Source organism: Octopus bimaculoides, chromosome 8 (assembly GCF_046866305.1).
Source record: "Octopus bimaculoides isolate indiv1 chromosome 8, ASM4686630v1, whole genome shotgun sequence".
NCBI classification, from domain to species: Eukaryota; Metazoa; Mollusca; class Cephalopoda; order Octopoda; family Octopodidae; genus Octopus; species Octopus bimaculoides.
In genome coordinates, this window is record NC_142935.1 from 79794300 (window position 1) to 79812598 (window position 18299).

Below are 18299 nucleotides of genomic sequence, written 5' to 3' on the forward strand. Positions count from 1 at the left end.
GTTCCCTTCAATTACCCCTAGGTATTTGTAGCTCTCCGCTGGTTCTAACTCTTTTATGACATTTTGCTGTTCAAGGTTCACATTAGATGTTTTTGTCATTTTTCCTTTGATAAAGGTAGCTTTTGCACATTTATCAAGGCCAAATTGCATCCTGATGTCATCACTGAATTGTTTAACAATCGCTAGTAGGCCTTTGAGTTGTTGGTCATTTTTTGCAAAGAGCTTTAAGTCATCCATGTAAATGAGATGATTTATATTTTTATCAAATATTTTATAACCATACTGTACATCGTTGAGAAATTTTGAGAGAGGTATTAAGGCTAGACAGAAGAGGAGTGGTGATAGTGAGTCACCCTGGAAAATGTCACATGAAATTCTTACATCTCCAGCATTTAGAGATTCATTGTCATTGTTCAACGTCAGTGTGGTTCTCCATGATCTCATACTTACAGATAAAAAGTTCCGCAGAGTAGGAGCTATTTTATACATTTCCAGACATTTCCTAATCTAGCTATGTGGTAGGTTATCAAAGGCCTTTTTATAGTCTATCCAGGCTATTGACAAGTTTTTGTGTCGCTTGTGACAATCTTCTAAGATCATCTTATTGATGAGTAGTTGATCTTTACAACCATAAGATTCACGTTTACATCCCTTTTGCTCATTAGGGAATATGCTACTTTTTATTAAAATACTAAAGGTATACCCAGTTAGGACAGATATTAGCGTCTTATACATTGTTATTATTATTATTATTATTATTATTATTATTAAGGTGGCGAGCTGGCAGAATCATTAGTATGCTGGATGAAATGTCTAGCTGTATTTACAGCCATTGAGAGAGGCTCTTAAAATATTATGACCAGTGACAGAGGTTCTTAAAATGTCATTATCAGTGATAGAGTTTCTTTGAATCTCTTGACTTGTGACAGAGGGCCTTAGAATATTGTGGGCAGATACAGAGGCTCTTAAGATATTGTAGCCAGTGATGGAAGCCTCTAAAATGTCATGGCCACTGATATATGCTCTTAAAATGCCATAGCCAGAGACACAAGACATTAAAATGTCATGGCTGTTGACAGAGACTCTTAAAATATCATGGCTACTGCCCTTTCCCTTTTGGTAAGAGAAAGTCAATTATCTAAAATAAGGAACTGAAGTGAGGTCAATGATCGACTTCTGTAAGAGGTTAGCTGGGCTCTTGTAAGTAAAAATCATTGGAGTTTGGTAGTTTAAAACATTGATTTCTTTGGATAACTTGAGGAAATGAATTATGACATGAGAGAAGCCTATCCTTGATACTTGGGGTGTAGACAAAGCAAAAAAAGGTTTGTTTTTAGAGGTAGTTTGCTATTTATTTACACATACTGCATTTTCATTTCAAAATAACCATCAAACACAAATATAGCACACGGTAAAACATTCTCACATGAAGCAATAAAAAACAGCACTAAAACAAAATATACAATGAGATGAATAAAAACAAGAGCATGGCTGTACAGTAAGAAGTGGATTTAGTAGGTGGAAATTAAAAGGAGCTTGTCATGTACTCACACATACACACACACACATATATATATGTATGTATGTCATTCAGTTTTAATTCAAGATTTCTTGCCAATAGAGAAAAGGTTCTAACTTAGATCCAAGGCTCCACAAGCATGTATGTATGTATGTATGTATGTATGTATGCATGCATGTATGTAAGTGTGTGTATGTATGTATGTATGTATGTATGTATGTAAGTGTGTGTATATCTTTGTGTTTCACTTGACAACTTGTAACTTAACAGTTTTGGCAAAAAAGTGCAAGAGTATAATTACCAGGATTACAAAGAAAACAATGTACTGGAAGCAATTCGTTCGACTAAAACCCTTCCAGATGGTGTCCAAGCATGGCCACAATCCAATGACAGAAACGCATAAAAAATAACAGATTTAAATGAACAACTGATACATAAAAACATATTCTAAACAACTTAACGGGTAGTTTTGAATATATTGATAATAACAATATCAGCTGTTTGATGAGCTTTGTACTTTAAATTACACATACACTTAGTGCTTTAAATAAATTTTGGTAGAATTCTGGTTAAACACCCCATATAAGCCCTCATAAGCTTTTTATTATTGGAATTTTCAGAAAAGTTTTGCAAATTTGTGTTCTACATACAGGAATTCATCCAATTATGAAAAAAAAAAAAAAGAAATGAATTGTTAATTTTTTAAAACCCCTAGAAGTTGCATTCTTTTTTTAATTATTTCTTAAATCAGAGTTTAAATACGGATAGTCCAAATTTTTTGCTTAAATACCAGCAATAGTCCCCTCTTGGGTGCATCATCATTCCATTAAATGTGTTTGTGAGGAGAAAAGTGTAGAAAAACATTAATACATGTCAGAGTGACAAAGGAAGAAGGAAGGTATCAGGTGGTTGTAAGCTGTGCTAAAAATAACAGCTAAATCGCTCTTAAATCACACACACAATTTTTTTTTTTTAACTTCATTATTGTATGAATTCCTTTGTGTAGAACACAGATTCGCAAAACTTTCCTGAAAATTACCAAAAATCAAAAATTTGAGGGTTATATGGAATGCTTAAACTAGAATTCTGCTCAAATTTTTGCCCAATTTTGGCAGAAACAAAACAAAGTTCTCAGTCAAAAATTATTGAGAGACTTTTGCAAGATCGAACAGTGTTTTTTTGTGGTAGAATTTCATTATATATATATGTATATATATATATATATATATATATATATATATATATATATATATATATATATATTAATTCTTCTTTCCCCTTCGGACTCAACGCAGCCTTCTCTTCCTTATGACTCTCCCCTTTACGTCTCTGCAACACGTTACATAATTTTTTTTTTTTAACCCCCCCCCCGTCCCCTTTACATTATATCCATTATTCTCTTGTTATTACACTTACTTTTTTCCACTTTTTATCTCACCACTACCTACACGCACACATACCCACACACCTTACATATATACCGCCCACATACATATACCGCCGACATACATATACCGCTCACATACATGACAAACATACATACGCGCCCTCACACACACATAGCCGAACGCACATATATACACACACACACCCATATATACGCGCACACCTACATACACAGCCGCATACACATGCACACACATACACACAGGAGTGCACACACAAAATAACACACATACCTGGCACACATACGCACGCACACACATAAACACACACATACACACCCCTCACATACATAAAACCACACACACACACACACACATACACAACACACATACACATATACACACATGCACACATACACACATGCACACATACACACACACCTCTCACATACACAATACTCACTCACATACATAACACACACGCACGCACGAAAACATACACAATGTACACATACACGCACGCACAAAAAATATACACACACGCGCACACGGAAACACATACAGATACACATAAACACACACACACCCGTACCTAACACTCACAATCCCACACACACACGCACATCCACACATATACACACACACGCACACACCCACATACACACACACTTCTCACCAACACTACACACTCACAGACACGCATACAATCATACACACATGGGCATAAACAACACACGCATATACAATAGCAAACGCACGCACACACACGTACACAGCAACGCACATACACACAACATACACATAAACACACACGCACGCACAGAAAACATACACATACACACACGCGCACATACAAAATACACACACACACGTACACGTACCTAACACCTACAACCCCACACAAACACGAACACACACACACTCAAATAACCACCTGTTGACCTTCTACCTACACTGTCTACAGCGTCCACTAACCAGTCCTGCTACTAATTTCTTCCACTACGTCATACACACACACACACACACAAACACACTAACAGATAAACCACCAAACCATGCACACACACACACACACACACACACACAGATACATACGCACACACACGTTCTGTTATCACACACACACTCGCAGACTTTCGCACACGCACAGATTCATCTCCCTTTTTCACTCTCCTATCTTAGAAAGAACTTTCCCCCACCACCTCCTCTTCCGGTCCTTTCATAATGTAACCTCGTGGGCATCGGTACCATTTTCCTCTTTCTCCGTTCTTCCATTCTCCGAACTTTCCATCCTTCCGACGAAGGGCTACGCCCGAAACGTCATACACTCTCTCTTTCCTTTCCTGAGCGTCCAATAATACTATCCATATCACGTCCTCACTTTGTTGTTTTTTTGTTTTTTTGTTATTGTTTTTTTAAACTATATATATATATATATGTGTATATATATAAATATATAGTTTTAGGGAAAAGAACCATTATTATATTATCTTTTTCTTATGATATTTACTTTGTATTATATTATACTAATTTATTGTGCCTTTAATTATTAATTTTTCTATATGTGATAGTGGATTTTCATCGATGAGTTCATGGAACTTGGTTCTTTTCCCTAAAACTATATATTTATATATATATTTTAATCTGTAAAGCTCAATTTAATTTTAATTTTTTATAAATTGATTTTAATTGAGTTTTTACCTGTAATTTTGGATTTTGTCCCTATTATTATTATTATTATTATTATTATTATTATATATACATACATACATACATATATATATATATATATATATATATATATATATATATATATATATATATATATATATATATGTATGTATGTATAATATTAGGGATAAAATTCCAAATTTACAGATAAAAACTCAATTCAATTCAATTTATTAAAAATTAAAATTAAATTAAGTTTCACAGTATAAAATATAAATATATAGTTTTAGAGAACAGAACTAAGGTTCATGAACTCATCGATGAAAATCCACAGTCACATATAGAAAATTAATAAGTAAAAGCACAATAAATAAGTATAATATAATACAAAGTAAATATCATAAGATAATGATAATAAAACGACTACTCGTGTTTCATAACCAAATTTTCAAATAGAAAAAATCGTTAAATCGATTAGAACTATCGAAAATCAATCCTATTAAAAAATATAGCTAATCTTCAGGTCAAATTACAACAATGATAATAATAAAAGAATGTATATATCAACAAAAAATAAATAACAAATGAATGTATATAAAATACTTATTATATCAAGATAGAAAAATATTATTAAAAATATCAAAATTATAAACGTTCCATAATTAAATTTACATTTGTTATAATATAAACTAACAGAAATATTATTTTCAAAATCTAATTTTATCGAATCTTTCGTTTAAAATACAATTTATACGAAGTTTTAGGTTAAATTAATAAAGATAGACGTAATACATATCTAAACGATGCTATAGTTTAAACTAAAAGATTTTAGACTAAAACGTTTATTAGAAAGAAGTCTCGTGAAAATATTGTGTAAAAAAAAAGAATAGAATAAAAAGATATAAAAACATGAATGAAAATTTTATTATGAATGAAAGATTAAACATTATATAACTTAAATCATAATAAAACAATTAACTATATTGTAAACATTTAATTGAACTTTAAAATCTAAATAATTATAGATTCAAAAGAATAATATTAAGAAACAATATATACTAACAGAAATATTATATGCAAATCTTATCTTAACGAAATTTTAGGTTAAACTAAAATTATAATTATAAACGTAAAATATAAATCAACAAAAATTAATTTGTACAAATTAATATATAAAAGCAATTATATCACCATTAAATAAAGGAAAAAACATTTAACAAGATTATTGAATAGAAATATAAAATTTATCTAATCAAAACTTTGGTATAAATAAAATTAGAAATGTTGTACTATTGACTAAACATTTATTAGAAAATAAACTAATAATCAAAGAAATTAAATAAAAAGACTACATATTTATCCCATAAAACAAAAAGAAATATTAAACAGTATTAATGGAAAAAAATTCATACCTAATCTAATCGATGTCTTGGTTTAGGTTAAGATGATAAACTTACTACTATTAATACGGTGTTAAAAAGGTATCGACTAAAATTATCTTTAAAAGTCAATTGAATTAATAAAAATACATATTTTTTTCAAACAATGATATAAAGTCATTTAACAAAGGTAAAACGATACTTATCGCTACGATGCTGTAGTTTAAACTAAAATTTAGACGTTAAATCCAGAACTAAAGCGTTTATTAGAAAGAGGTCGCGTGAAGATATTACGTTAAGAAAAAGAATAGAATAAAGAGATATAAAAACATGAATGAAAGTATCATTTATAAAATCATGAATGAAAAATTTAAACGTTAAATAACTTACATCATAATAAAACAATTAGCTATATTATAAACATTTTAATGAACATTAAAGTCTAAGGGATTATAAATTCTAAATAATAAGACTAAGAAACATAACTTAAATAATATATATGAAATAAGCTAAAATACTGTTATTAAGTTAATGCATTAAAATATTTATATTATTAATCTTATAAAAATCGTAGTGTCGTTATAATATTAAATCCTTAAATTCACTAAAATATTAACATACCAATAAATACACAATTAATAAATATAAATTATAACTACTACATTTAGTAAAAAGGAGGAATGGTATAAACAAACACACACACATATACACATACACACACACATATATATCAACATACATATATATACACATACACTCATATATATATATATATATATATATATATACACACTTAAACTCACACACAAATATATATAAAAAAGACAATTAGCTAAAATTATTATATAAATAAAGTAATTTATGTCTGCATTTAATTTTTCGTTCATCAAAAGAATTAATTAAAGTATTATAATTATTAAATAATATCTCCTTAAATTCATTAGTACATAAATTACAAAAATTATTACCTATACGATAGGATTTCGCCTTACAAACTATCTCCCATTTTAAAATGTAGTTAATATTTTTAGATTTAAGTTCCCAAATATATATTACTAAGGCCAGTAGAATTAATCAAATTTCTATTCTTAAATGAGTGCATATATTGAGCCACTCGTAATTTAATTTTATTAGAAGTCGATCCTATATAAATCTTATTTAAATTATAACCATAATGTTTATTCCCGTCCATTAAATTCACTATGTATTTATACACGACATCCATCAAATTGTATTTATTATTAAATTTTAAATTTAGTCTTATCTCTACATGTACAATTAATTATATCCTGGTCCACATTATTATTATTATTATTATTAGAATAAGTATTAAATTTATATTTATAATACTTATTTAACTTAAATCTATTAAAAGAAGAGATAATGTTAGCAACATTATTAGTAGTAAAATTTTTAGTAGAAAATATATTATAATATTTCTTATTATTTCTAAGGAAAATATCAAAAACTTTAAAAAATTCTTTAATAATGTTAGTTTTAACTTGAACGCCGTATGGAATGATTAGCCAGAGTTTGTTCTTATTATAGATATTATTGTATTTATTATTTATATTATTAAATTTATTATTATCATTAAAAAATTTAAAATTAAATCTATTATTGTTTCCTATTTCGTTACTGCCCACAAGGGGCTACACACAGAGGGGACAAACAAGGACAGACAAACGGATTAAGGCGATTATATCTAACCCAGTGCGTAACTGGTACTTATTTAATCGACCCCGAAAGGATGAAAGGCAAAGTCGACCTCGGCGGAATTTGAACTCAGAACGTAGCGACAGACGAAATACCGCTAAGCATTTCGCCCAGCGTGCTAACGTTTCTGCAAGCTCGCAGAATTGTTTCCATTACAATTATGTTTATGTTTATGTAATTTATTATCATAATACCTATTATTCTTATCATAGTATGTATGTATGTATATATATATATATATATATATATATATATATATATATATATATACACACACACATATATTCTTATCATAAATATAAAGGTTATGTTTATCAAAAAGATCATTACTATTATAATCATTACTAATAAAATTATAATTATACTTTGGATTATTAAAAAAAATTATACATATATATATATATATATATATATATACATACACGCATATACACACATATATATATATATATATACACATATACACACACACACACAGACACACCCACACACATATATATATATGTATGTATAAAGAGAAGACCACTAGGTGGACGGCTAATGTGCTAGAAGAAGATCACATTCTTCAAGCACATTAGCCGTCCACCTTGTGGTCTCCTTTATATATACATATACAATAATCCTTTGAGATCTTAGATAATTTTTCTGAATCTCCTGATTCTTTTAATGTGCTAGTTCCATGGTATTAAATTGATATTAATTAACATCCAATTTTTACCTTACTGTTTTAATTTATATATACACACACACACACACACATATATATATATATATTGTTGTCTGTTATTTACTGTTTGCTATGGATTAATCAAATCTGACCCTGAAGAGATACAATATTCCATATTTTATAACATACAGGAGTGAGTCGGTATATTGCATCGAAATGTTCAAAGTCATTAATAAAGTTTTTACAATGGTTCGCGTTATAACTCTTATTTAAATTGACATGCACGCAAAATTGTATGGTTAACAACCTTTCATATGAGAATTTTGCTACGTTGATAAAAGGTACAATATTTTTATCAAATTTTTGATAGAGATCTATAAATACATATTTTTTAATTTTTAATTTTTTTAATTATAGTTTCAGCTTAGAGCTGCGGCCATGCTGATGCACCGCCGTGTTGCTACACTGTTATTACAGGGAGCCTCTTACAATATGTGGCACTTGGTGAAAAATGGAGTTTGATTTAGCAACCCTCATTTGCACCTCCTGCCGCGAGGTAGGTTCATCTGGGACTCTCGACAGGAAGAGGTTCAGCTTTGATTTAAAAACCCCTACATCTACTTTGTGCAGGTTCCTCAGGCTCTTTGGGAGAATATTAAAAAGCTGTGGGCCCTTGAAACCCAAACTGTTGCAGTAACTGGTCCTGAAGTGCGATGGCATTGCTGGGATCTTTGGCACTATGCAGTGTCGTCCCGTTCTAGCATTGGTGTAGCTTTCAATGCCAAAATTTGGCACAATTCCTTCCAGGATCTTCCAGATGTATATTACTGCATACCTCTCCCGCCTTCTCTCCAGGGAGTAGAGTCTTAGCTGTTTCAGCCTTTCCCAGTAGCTGACCAGTTGCAAAGAGACAATCTTCTTTGTGAATCTTCTCTGGATTGCTTCAAGGTCTGCTGTTAATTTCACATTGCTGGGTGACCACAGCTGTGAGCAGTAATCCAGGCGGCTGAGGACGAATGTCCTCCAGAGGATCATCATGGTTTCCTTATCTCTGGTTCTGAATGTTCTCAGGATCCATCCAGCCAATCGTCTGCACTTTCTTGCCATCCTGGTAATGTGCACTTGGAAAGAGGCATCATCACTCATGTCGATACCCAGGTCCCTCACTGATTTAGGCTCTGGGATTGAAATTCCCTGCGGACCAGTGTACTCTGTAAGTTTCGTATTCAGTTTTGGGCGTTGGTAGCGCAGGGCTTGGAATTTTTCAGCATTAAACTACATATTATTATCCTCAGCCCATCTGTAAACTGAGTCCAACTCCTGCTGCAGGTGTGCAACATCACTGGAGTTCTGTATTTGTATTTTCTGCGAGACTTTCGTATCGTCTGCGTAGCTTGCAAGTGTGGCTATCCGGGCACTTGAAGGCATATCTGAGAGAGCGACTATAAAAAGCAATGGTCCCAAGACAGTGCCCTGTGGAACACCGCTCATTATTTGTGTTTTCATAGAGGTGGCTCCATTAGCCACTACTGCCTGACTTCTATTTTCAGAAAGTCATGTAACCACACTCCAAGTTTTCCAGCTATGCCAAGATCACGCAGTTTGTGGCATATCACACCATGATCCACTTTGTCAAAAGCTTTTGCAAAATCAAGGTATATTACATCCACATTTGAGTTGTTGAGTAACTGCCTCAACACCCAGTCATAATGTTGTAAGAGCTGGGTCAGGCAGCTCCTACCTGGTCGAAAGCCATGTTGGGTATCACTCAGCAATTTATTTTCTTCAAGGAATGCGATTAGTTTTCTTCTGACTATCCTTTCCATGACTTTGCTGATGTGTGAAGTCAGAGAGATAGGCCTATAGTTTTTGGCATCTGCTCTGCTTCCCCCTTTATGGATTGGGCATATTATTCCCTCCTTCAGCTTGCTTGGCAGTCTTCCGTTTGCGAGAAAGCTCTGGAAGAGGATCTGGAGGGGTTTTGGCAAGGCATGTTTACACGATTTAAGGAGGATTGCTGGGAAACCATCAGGGCCAGCAGTTGAGTTTGTGTCCACTTCATGTATAGCTAGTAGTACATCTTCTTCGCTAATGTTGATGTATTCCATTGTAACTGTCTCACTGGTTATAGGGGAGGTAGCAAAGAAGTTCACTGGTTCGTTCACTTGTCTGTGCTCCAATGGAGTGGTGAAGACACTTTTGAATTGCTCATTCAGTACTTCACTGATCCTAGTTGGACTGTCTGTGAGGGAGCCATCCTCTTCGGAGAGGGGTCCAATCTTGCAGCGTACTGAGGCTGTTTCTTTTGCGTAATGAAAGAAGGCCTTTGGGTTTGACTTAATGTTTTTTTTATAACCCAGGCTTCTTTGTCTGCTCTCTCTCTCACATAGGATTGTTGCAGCCTTTTTTCAATCTCCATCAGTGTCGTTTTTAGGCGGGACCTTTGGCCATTCTTGGGATGCTGGTTGAGTCGATTTGCAACTTTTGTCCGTCGTCTCATGAGGATCTTCCTCTCCCTTGGAATCTTGTTCCTATTTGTTTTGGCCTTGTGCTCTGGGACATATTTCTGGCATATGGCTTGCACAGTAGACATGAAACATTCTAATTTCATGTCAATGTCTGGTGTGGAGAGACATTTTGGCCAATCCTCTCTGAGGATCTATTTCTGGATCGATTTCCAGTCCGCTTTGTGGAAGTTCAAATTGGAGAGATTTTGGGTGCTTCCTTTAGGCTGTATGTCTCTGGTTTCTTTCGGCCCAAACATAGACAGCTCTATTATGTTGTGATCCGAAACTAATGTCGGCGTCACTTTCACATCATGAATGATGTCCGTATTGTTCGTGAAGCAGAGATCTAGAATGTTATTCGCTCTAGTTGGTCTGAGAACAGCTTGCTCCATGAATAGGGCATTGGTGAGGTTGAGCAGGCATTCCACCTGTGCTTGCTTGCGATAAGTCATTCCTGAGAGTATGAGACCTTCGGGCCATTTGACGTTGGGGAAGTTGAAATCACCCATAAGAAATATGGTCACATGGTGTTCCAGTTTCATGAGGATTTCTTTAATTCTAGTGAGGCAATCTTCAAATTTGCATATGTGGTTTGGAGCATCCGGTGGGCAATATGTATTGCATATGACTATATTATGTTGTCTTATGTATACAATTTGGGTGTCGCATACCGAATTTGAGTATGACAGTAAAACCTGGGGTGTGAGGTCGTCACGGATGTATACAGCAACTCCACCATGGCTCCTTTCCCTTCTGTCTGTTCGCAGTATGACATATTTTGGTACGTGTACTTCTCCATCCTTTATATCAGGGTTGAGGTGAGTTTCCATGAGTGCTATGCATAGGGCTTGATTGCATGCAGCAAGGTCTCTCAGGAAAGAAATTTTGCTTTTATTATTATAATGCAACAGGCCCCCAATATTTAGTAAAAATATTGGCGTGATGCCTGTGCAGGCGTTAGGGGAGGCCATCCCATGTCTGTTGACTGTGGTGGTCTTGCGCAGTGGTGGGCAAGGTTCCTCATCTGTGCTTGGTGTAGCCACGTCAGCTGCTGCACAATCTTTTGCGCCATGCACAAAAAAGACTCTTGCTCAGCTGCTGCGTTGCGTATGATTTCTGAAGAGCGCACGTCCTTGAATTTTCTCCTTGGGGACATCTGTCGTCTTTCCTCAGGGAAGTTTTTATCCTTTAAACCTTTGTAGTTTTGGCGAGGTGTCGGGTGGGCAAACCGGCGGTTTTTGCCGTCTTCCCCATGCCAACATTTGCCTTGCAGGTAAAATTTGCAAGTTTTGGGGTGCCTTCCAAATTTCTTCTTTCCTTTGGTATCTTGGATGGCATCGGATCCACCTTGGGATTTTCTACTTTTTGTTCTTCCTTTTCTTGGGGGTACTATTTTCCTCTGGTTATCTATTGGGGTGAGGGCTCCTTTCCTTTGTAGGACCACTGGCACAGAGGGGCTTCTATTTGCTGCTTCCTTGGCTCCCCTATCCTTTTCTGCCTGGTTGTTCATAGGAGTGGGTGATCCATTCTTTTGAGGAGATCCATTTTTTGAGGAGCCACATATATATATATATGTATTTATTAGACTAATTTTCTTTTTTGACACCGGGTCAAACACTATAGTTTAGAGGCCATGGACTGACGATGTGTGACGATGTAAATGTTCCGAGTCCTCTCCCCACCCCGCCTTTCGCGAGAGCGCATTTTGTTTTTCATATTCGTTCAGAGCAAGTCGTTTTACATCTATTACACTATTTTTCTCTTGTTTCTTGGCTCCGGTGAGGCGTCTCGGAACATTCACGATGTGAATGTTCCGAGTCCCCTCCCCACCCACCCCGTTCGCGAGCGCGCATTTTTTCTTCATATGTGTTCTCAGCAAGTTGTTTTACACCTATTAGACTAATTTTTTAAAGTTTTGTCACCAGGTCAAACGCTTTAGTTTGACCAACTTTTGAATACAATAAAGGGCTTGGTGATATATTCTTCCACAAATCTTCTGATTGACTCTGTTATATGTTCATGTCTATTTGTATGTATAGGTATACGTATATATGAATATATCTCCATGATTAGTGCTATTTTGTTAAGCGCATTTAGTAGACAGTATGAACTGTGAATAAAGCGAAAACGTACAGTGTGTATCACTCCGCCGTACATATACAGTTGTTAACATGCTATGTAAATAAACACTACAATTATAATAACGCCTTCAATGAGTTGTTTTATTGTCCCAATACAAACCAAAGAAAACATAACATGGTAGCAGTGATAAATACTTAATCGAAAACCGTGCCAATACAACAAAACAGGAAGACAGCAAGTTTGAATTTAACAAACTGAATATCGCTTAGTCTTCGGACACATACGAGAATCCGAAATGGTGACCACCGTCGACGTGCAGATGAATCTACATCCGACCATGAACTGGGACGCCAATGATGTCGTGGAGGCGTTCAAGAAATTCAAACAGAAAAGTCAGTTGGCTTCCAAAAGCTTCCTGAAAGGTACAACTGCCGACGAAAAGGTAAGCTACATGCTTCTATGGATGAGAGAGAAGGGTTTAGACTTATTCAGTAGTTGAGATATGTCAGAATCGGATTACAATAATCCAGAGAACTTTTAGAGAAATTTGAAAGACACCTAGAGCCCAGATCAAACCATAGAATTCATAGGTACGAATTCCAGGGTCTGAAACAAGACCCCCAAGAAACAATTGACAACTTCCTGTCCAGACCAAAAAATGTTGCTGAGAAAAGCAGATCCAAAGACAAGGACGAAAGGATTGTTGATCAATTTATATGGAGGTGTGCTCACCAAGAAATCCAAAAATTCCTCATCGGTAAGGACGCTCTCCAGTTGATAGAGCAGTAGACACTGCAAGAGCATCTGAAGCTACTACAAAACAAATAGCTTCACTTAGCTTTCAAACAAATACAATGGGCAATAGTGTAGATATTATCTCTAGACATGGGATGAAATGTATCCACAAGCAGAGAACATGCCAATACTGTGGTACAGAGCATGAGTTCAATGACTGGAGGATATTCCTACATTTGGTACACACTGCAAAGTATGTGGAAAGCCCAACTACTGGGAAAAATGTGTAGATTAACAAAATCTCACAAATACAAGCTCCAGCTTTCAAAGAGGAGTGGAAAGAAAAGTACAAAGAAGTGTACATGCCCAACAACAGGAAGAAAACACCTCAGAGGAGGAATTCTTAGCAGCCGGCACAATAAATGTATATGAAATGGGAAACGGCAACCGGAAAAAAAAATGAGGCATACACAACAATACAAATCCAAAAGCAGTCAGGCAAGAAATGAATAAACATTGACTTAAGCTAAAGATTGACACTGGAGCCCAGAGCAATATCTTGCCTGTCAATCTCTACAAAAAGATGTTTCCAGAACACATAACACAAGAGGTTAAGGTCAAAGAAGGAATCCTCACACCGAGTGATGCAATCTTGATTGCATATAGAAGTACCAGGATTTCACAACTGGGCAAAACAACCATTATAGGGACACACAAAGGAAGAAAAATCAAGTGTTCTTATGTCATAAGAACAGAAGGACCCGCAATTCTTGGACTTAATACCTGTCAAAAGCTCAACATTGTGTCAAACAACAGTGAAGTGAAGGTAGTTCTGGGCAGGATTGCTTATCAAAGACCGACCACCAATAAGAAATACAGATGAACTGATGAGCATGTACCCAGAATGTTTTGATGATACAGTTGGGTGTTTTGAGAAGTATTGGTACCATATAACAGTCGATCCCTATGTCAAGCCGGTTGTCCACCCACCTTGCTGTGTTCCACTAGAATTAAGAGAGAAGCTAAAGGCAGAGTTGGACAGAATGGAAAAATGACGCAAGCAACCGATTGGGTGAATTCAATTGTAATTAAAGAAAAACCCAATGGTACCCTAAGAATATGCCTTGACTCCAGGAATCTGAACAAGGCATTAAAATGAGATTATTATCCAATTCCAACCCTTGAAGAAATCATACCATCATTAGCTGGATCTAAGATATTCAGCAAACTGGATGCCAGAATCATCCATGCTCACTACATTCAACACACCATTTGACAGATATAGATTCAACCGATTCCCATTTAGGTTGAATGTGAACCAAGTTATCTTCCAGCGCCAAGTAGATGAGACCCCACATAACTACAATCTACATGAAGCTATGAAGAAAACCCTACAAACAGGTATCAAAGCCAATGCAGACAAATGTGCGATCAAAACAAAAGAATGCAAATTCTTTGGAATGATATACTCTGCAGAGATAGTGCAACCAGACCCCACAAAAGTGGAAGCCATCAGTCACATCAAAGAACACAAAGATAAGAAAGAACTCAGAAGCTTCCTGGGACTCATCCACTACATCGAGCCTTCATGCTTCTATGAGAGGAGTTGCTGCAGTATTGATACAAGAAGGAAACTAACTGGAGCAGACATCTTTGAAGCTTTGTTGAAAATTATATCAGAAATGAAGTTTGATTTTTTGAAGCTAATTGATATCACGACTGATGGTGCCCCAGCAATGGTAGGACAAAAAGCTTAGTTTGCACTACTGCAAGAACATATAGAAAGCCTTGGAATCACACATAAACTTGTTAAAATTCATTGCGTTACCCATCAAGAGACATTGTGTACCAAGTCTTTGAAATTTCAGAATGCCATGGATATTGTTGTGAAGGTTGGGAATCTGATCCTATCTCGTGGATTAAAGCATTGTCAATTTAAACAGTTTTTGCTAGATACTGAGGTAACCTTGCTTATTTCTGCAATATACACTGGTTTAACTGAGGATCAATACTAAAAAGAGTACTTGCCTTACACAAAGAGGTGGCAATATTTCTCGAAAGCAAACATGTAGACAGTTCACATTTTCGAGATCCTGATTGGCTTGCAACTTTGGCATTTATTGTGGATATTGTGACTCATTTAAATAACTTAAATTTACAACTTCAAGATAAAACTCAGCTTGTAAATGAAATGTATAACCGTATTGTTGCCTTTGAAAAAAAGCTACAGTTGTGGGAACATCAACTTTGAAATAAAAATTATATGCAATTTCCATCATTTCAAGGAAGGAAACCACAGAGTTCAGAGGTATTTGTGAATATAATCCAGGATTTGAGAAATGAATTTGCATCACACTTTGCTGACTTTCATCTGCATGCAAATCAGTTTAAATTGTTTGCTACACCATTTGATGTGGAGGTGGAGACAGTATCAGAATGTTTTCAAATGGAATTGATTGATATGCAGTGTGGCGGCTTATTGAGATCTAAATGTAATTCTAAAGATGTTTCATTGATTGACTTCTATGCAGAATATATTTTTCCAACTGGGAAGTATACCAAGTTAGTGAATCCTGTAAAAAAGATGGCATCTTTGTTAGGAAGTACTTACCAGTGTGAGCAATCAGTTTCCAAACTGAAGTAAACTAAGAACAATTGGAGCACAAAATTAACTGATAATCATCTTGATAATATTTTGCTCTTGGCATCAACAAGTTTGAAGCCTAATATTGAGAAGCTTTCAAGGAACAAAAAATATCAAGTTTCTCATTAATATTTTGGCTGCTATGTATTTTTAAGATTTTTTTAAACATATGATTCCAACGATTTCTTAACCACATTTCTCTGTGGTTAATACAAATTATTTTTAAGAATAGTCAACACTTGTGGTTAAATTTTAGCTTGTGTAATTTTCCATAATTATTCTTTTATGGAATTCATTTCAGTCCACTATCTGTCATCAATACTTGATCTGACCTGTGAAAGCAAAGAAGTTGCAGACCCTTGTTCTAAAGCATAGAGCAGAAATGAATTTGCATAAGGGTATGCCCTGGCATGTGCCACCATCTATATCTCTCTCTTCCTTTACTCAAGTATCCCATTTATATTCTGATTCCTATCCCTTGTGAGTATGCCTGGCACTTTGCCACCATCTCTATCCTGCTGTTTCCCACACTCTCTCTCCTCCTGCTCTTCCCTCAGGTTGGGTAACCATATATCTCCTTTGTAGCAGCACCTCTCTCTCCGGATGTGTAACCATGTACCTTCTCTACAGCAAGACTCCTGTTTCTGTCTCTGTCTCACTATAACCTATCATAATCTGACACAAAATCACCTCCTCCATTTCCCCCTCTCCTCTCAAAAGACCTCACCTGTGCTTGTGCCATATAAAAAGCACTACTTCCACTCTGCTGAGTGATTGGTGTTAGGAAGGGCATCCAGCTGTAAAAATCCTGTCAAAACAGTCACAGATCCTGGGTGCAGGATTCTGCCTGGCTGGCTTCTGTCAAACTATCCCACCCATGCCAGTATGGAAGGCAGACGTTAAATGATGATGGTGATGATATATATATATATATATCATCATCATCATCATTTAACGTCTGCTTTCCATGCTAGCATGGGTTGGACGATTGACTGAGGACTGGCGAACCAAATGGCTGCACCAGATGGCTCCAATCTGATCTGGCATAGTTTCTATAGCTGGATGGCCTTTCTAACGCCAACCACTCTGAGAGTGTATATATATATATATATAATAAGGAGCAGACAGAATAGCAAAAATCCAAACAATAACATAACTATTCGTTCTTAATATTTTCTGGCAGATTTAAACCTGAATATACTGATCACTGTTGTATTTCATCATAGGACAGCATCTCTCTTCAAATTATATATGTTCATAATGCATGCTATTTATTGACAGAACAGTACATTGAGACACTGCAGTATTTTTACCTTATTGTGTGTCACTTCAGTCAAACCTAATAAGTGTACTGGGTCTAGTCTATAGAACTCAGAAATTTGCTTGCTGATAATTGATGAAGTCTCCTAAACTGATGATGATAATAATTATAATAATAATAATAATAATATTGCTATCCATGGACAACATTAAAATATTCACAAAAAGTGAGGCAGAACTGGACAGCCTAGTCCAGTCTGTGCTGATTTTCTCCAAAGATATTAAGATGGTGTTTGAGTTCTCAAAATGTGCTATGATGGTGATGAGACGAGGAAAGCTTGTCAGGACAGAAGGCATAGATTTGTCAAGTGGTGAGATGATGAAGGCAATTCAACCTCAATCCAGCTATAAATACCTGGGAATATTGAGACAAATGGAATTAAACACAACAACATGAAGGAAAAGACAAAAAGAGAGTGCCTGTGGTGAGAGAAAAATACTGGCTTCAAAGCTGAATGCCAGAAACATAATTTCGGCAATAAACTCACATTTGGTATGGCACTGGAATCTTAAAGTAGACACAGGAGGAGCTGAAGGAGATGGACAGGAAGTTAAAAATGTTCCTAACGATGCATGGAGTCCATCATCCGCATGCAGACACTGATTACTTATACATGAAGAGAGCAACTGGAGGAAGGGAACTGATAAGAGTAGAAGACAGCATGTGTATTGAA

At 35.3% G+C, this 18299-nt stretch overlaps 1 protein-coding gene across 1 annotated transcript; it reads left to right on the top strand.

The window, feature by feature from the left end:
- Positions 1-15924: 15924 nt before the first annotated feature.
- LOC149134471 (general transcription factor II-I repeat domain-containing protein 2-like) lies at positions 15925-16305 on the top strand. The gene has a single exon (XM_089355925.1). It carries the CDS (start codon positions 15925-15927, stop codon positions 16303-16305), a length of 381 nt encoding a protein of 126 aa, XP_089212051.1.
- Positions 16306-18299: the final 1994 nt, after the last annotated feature.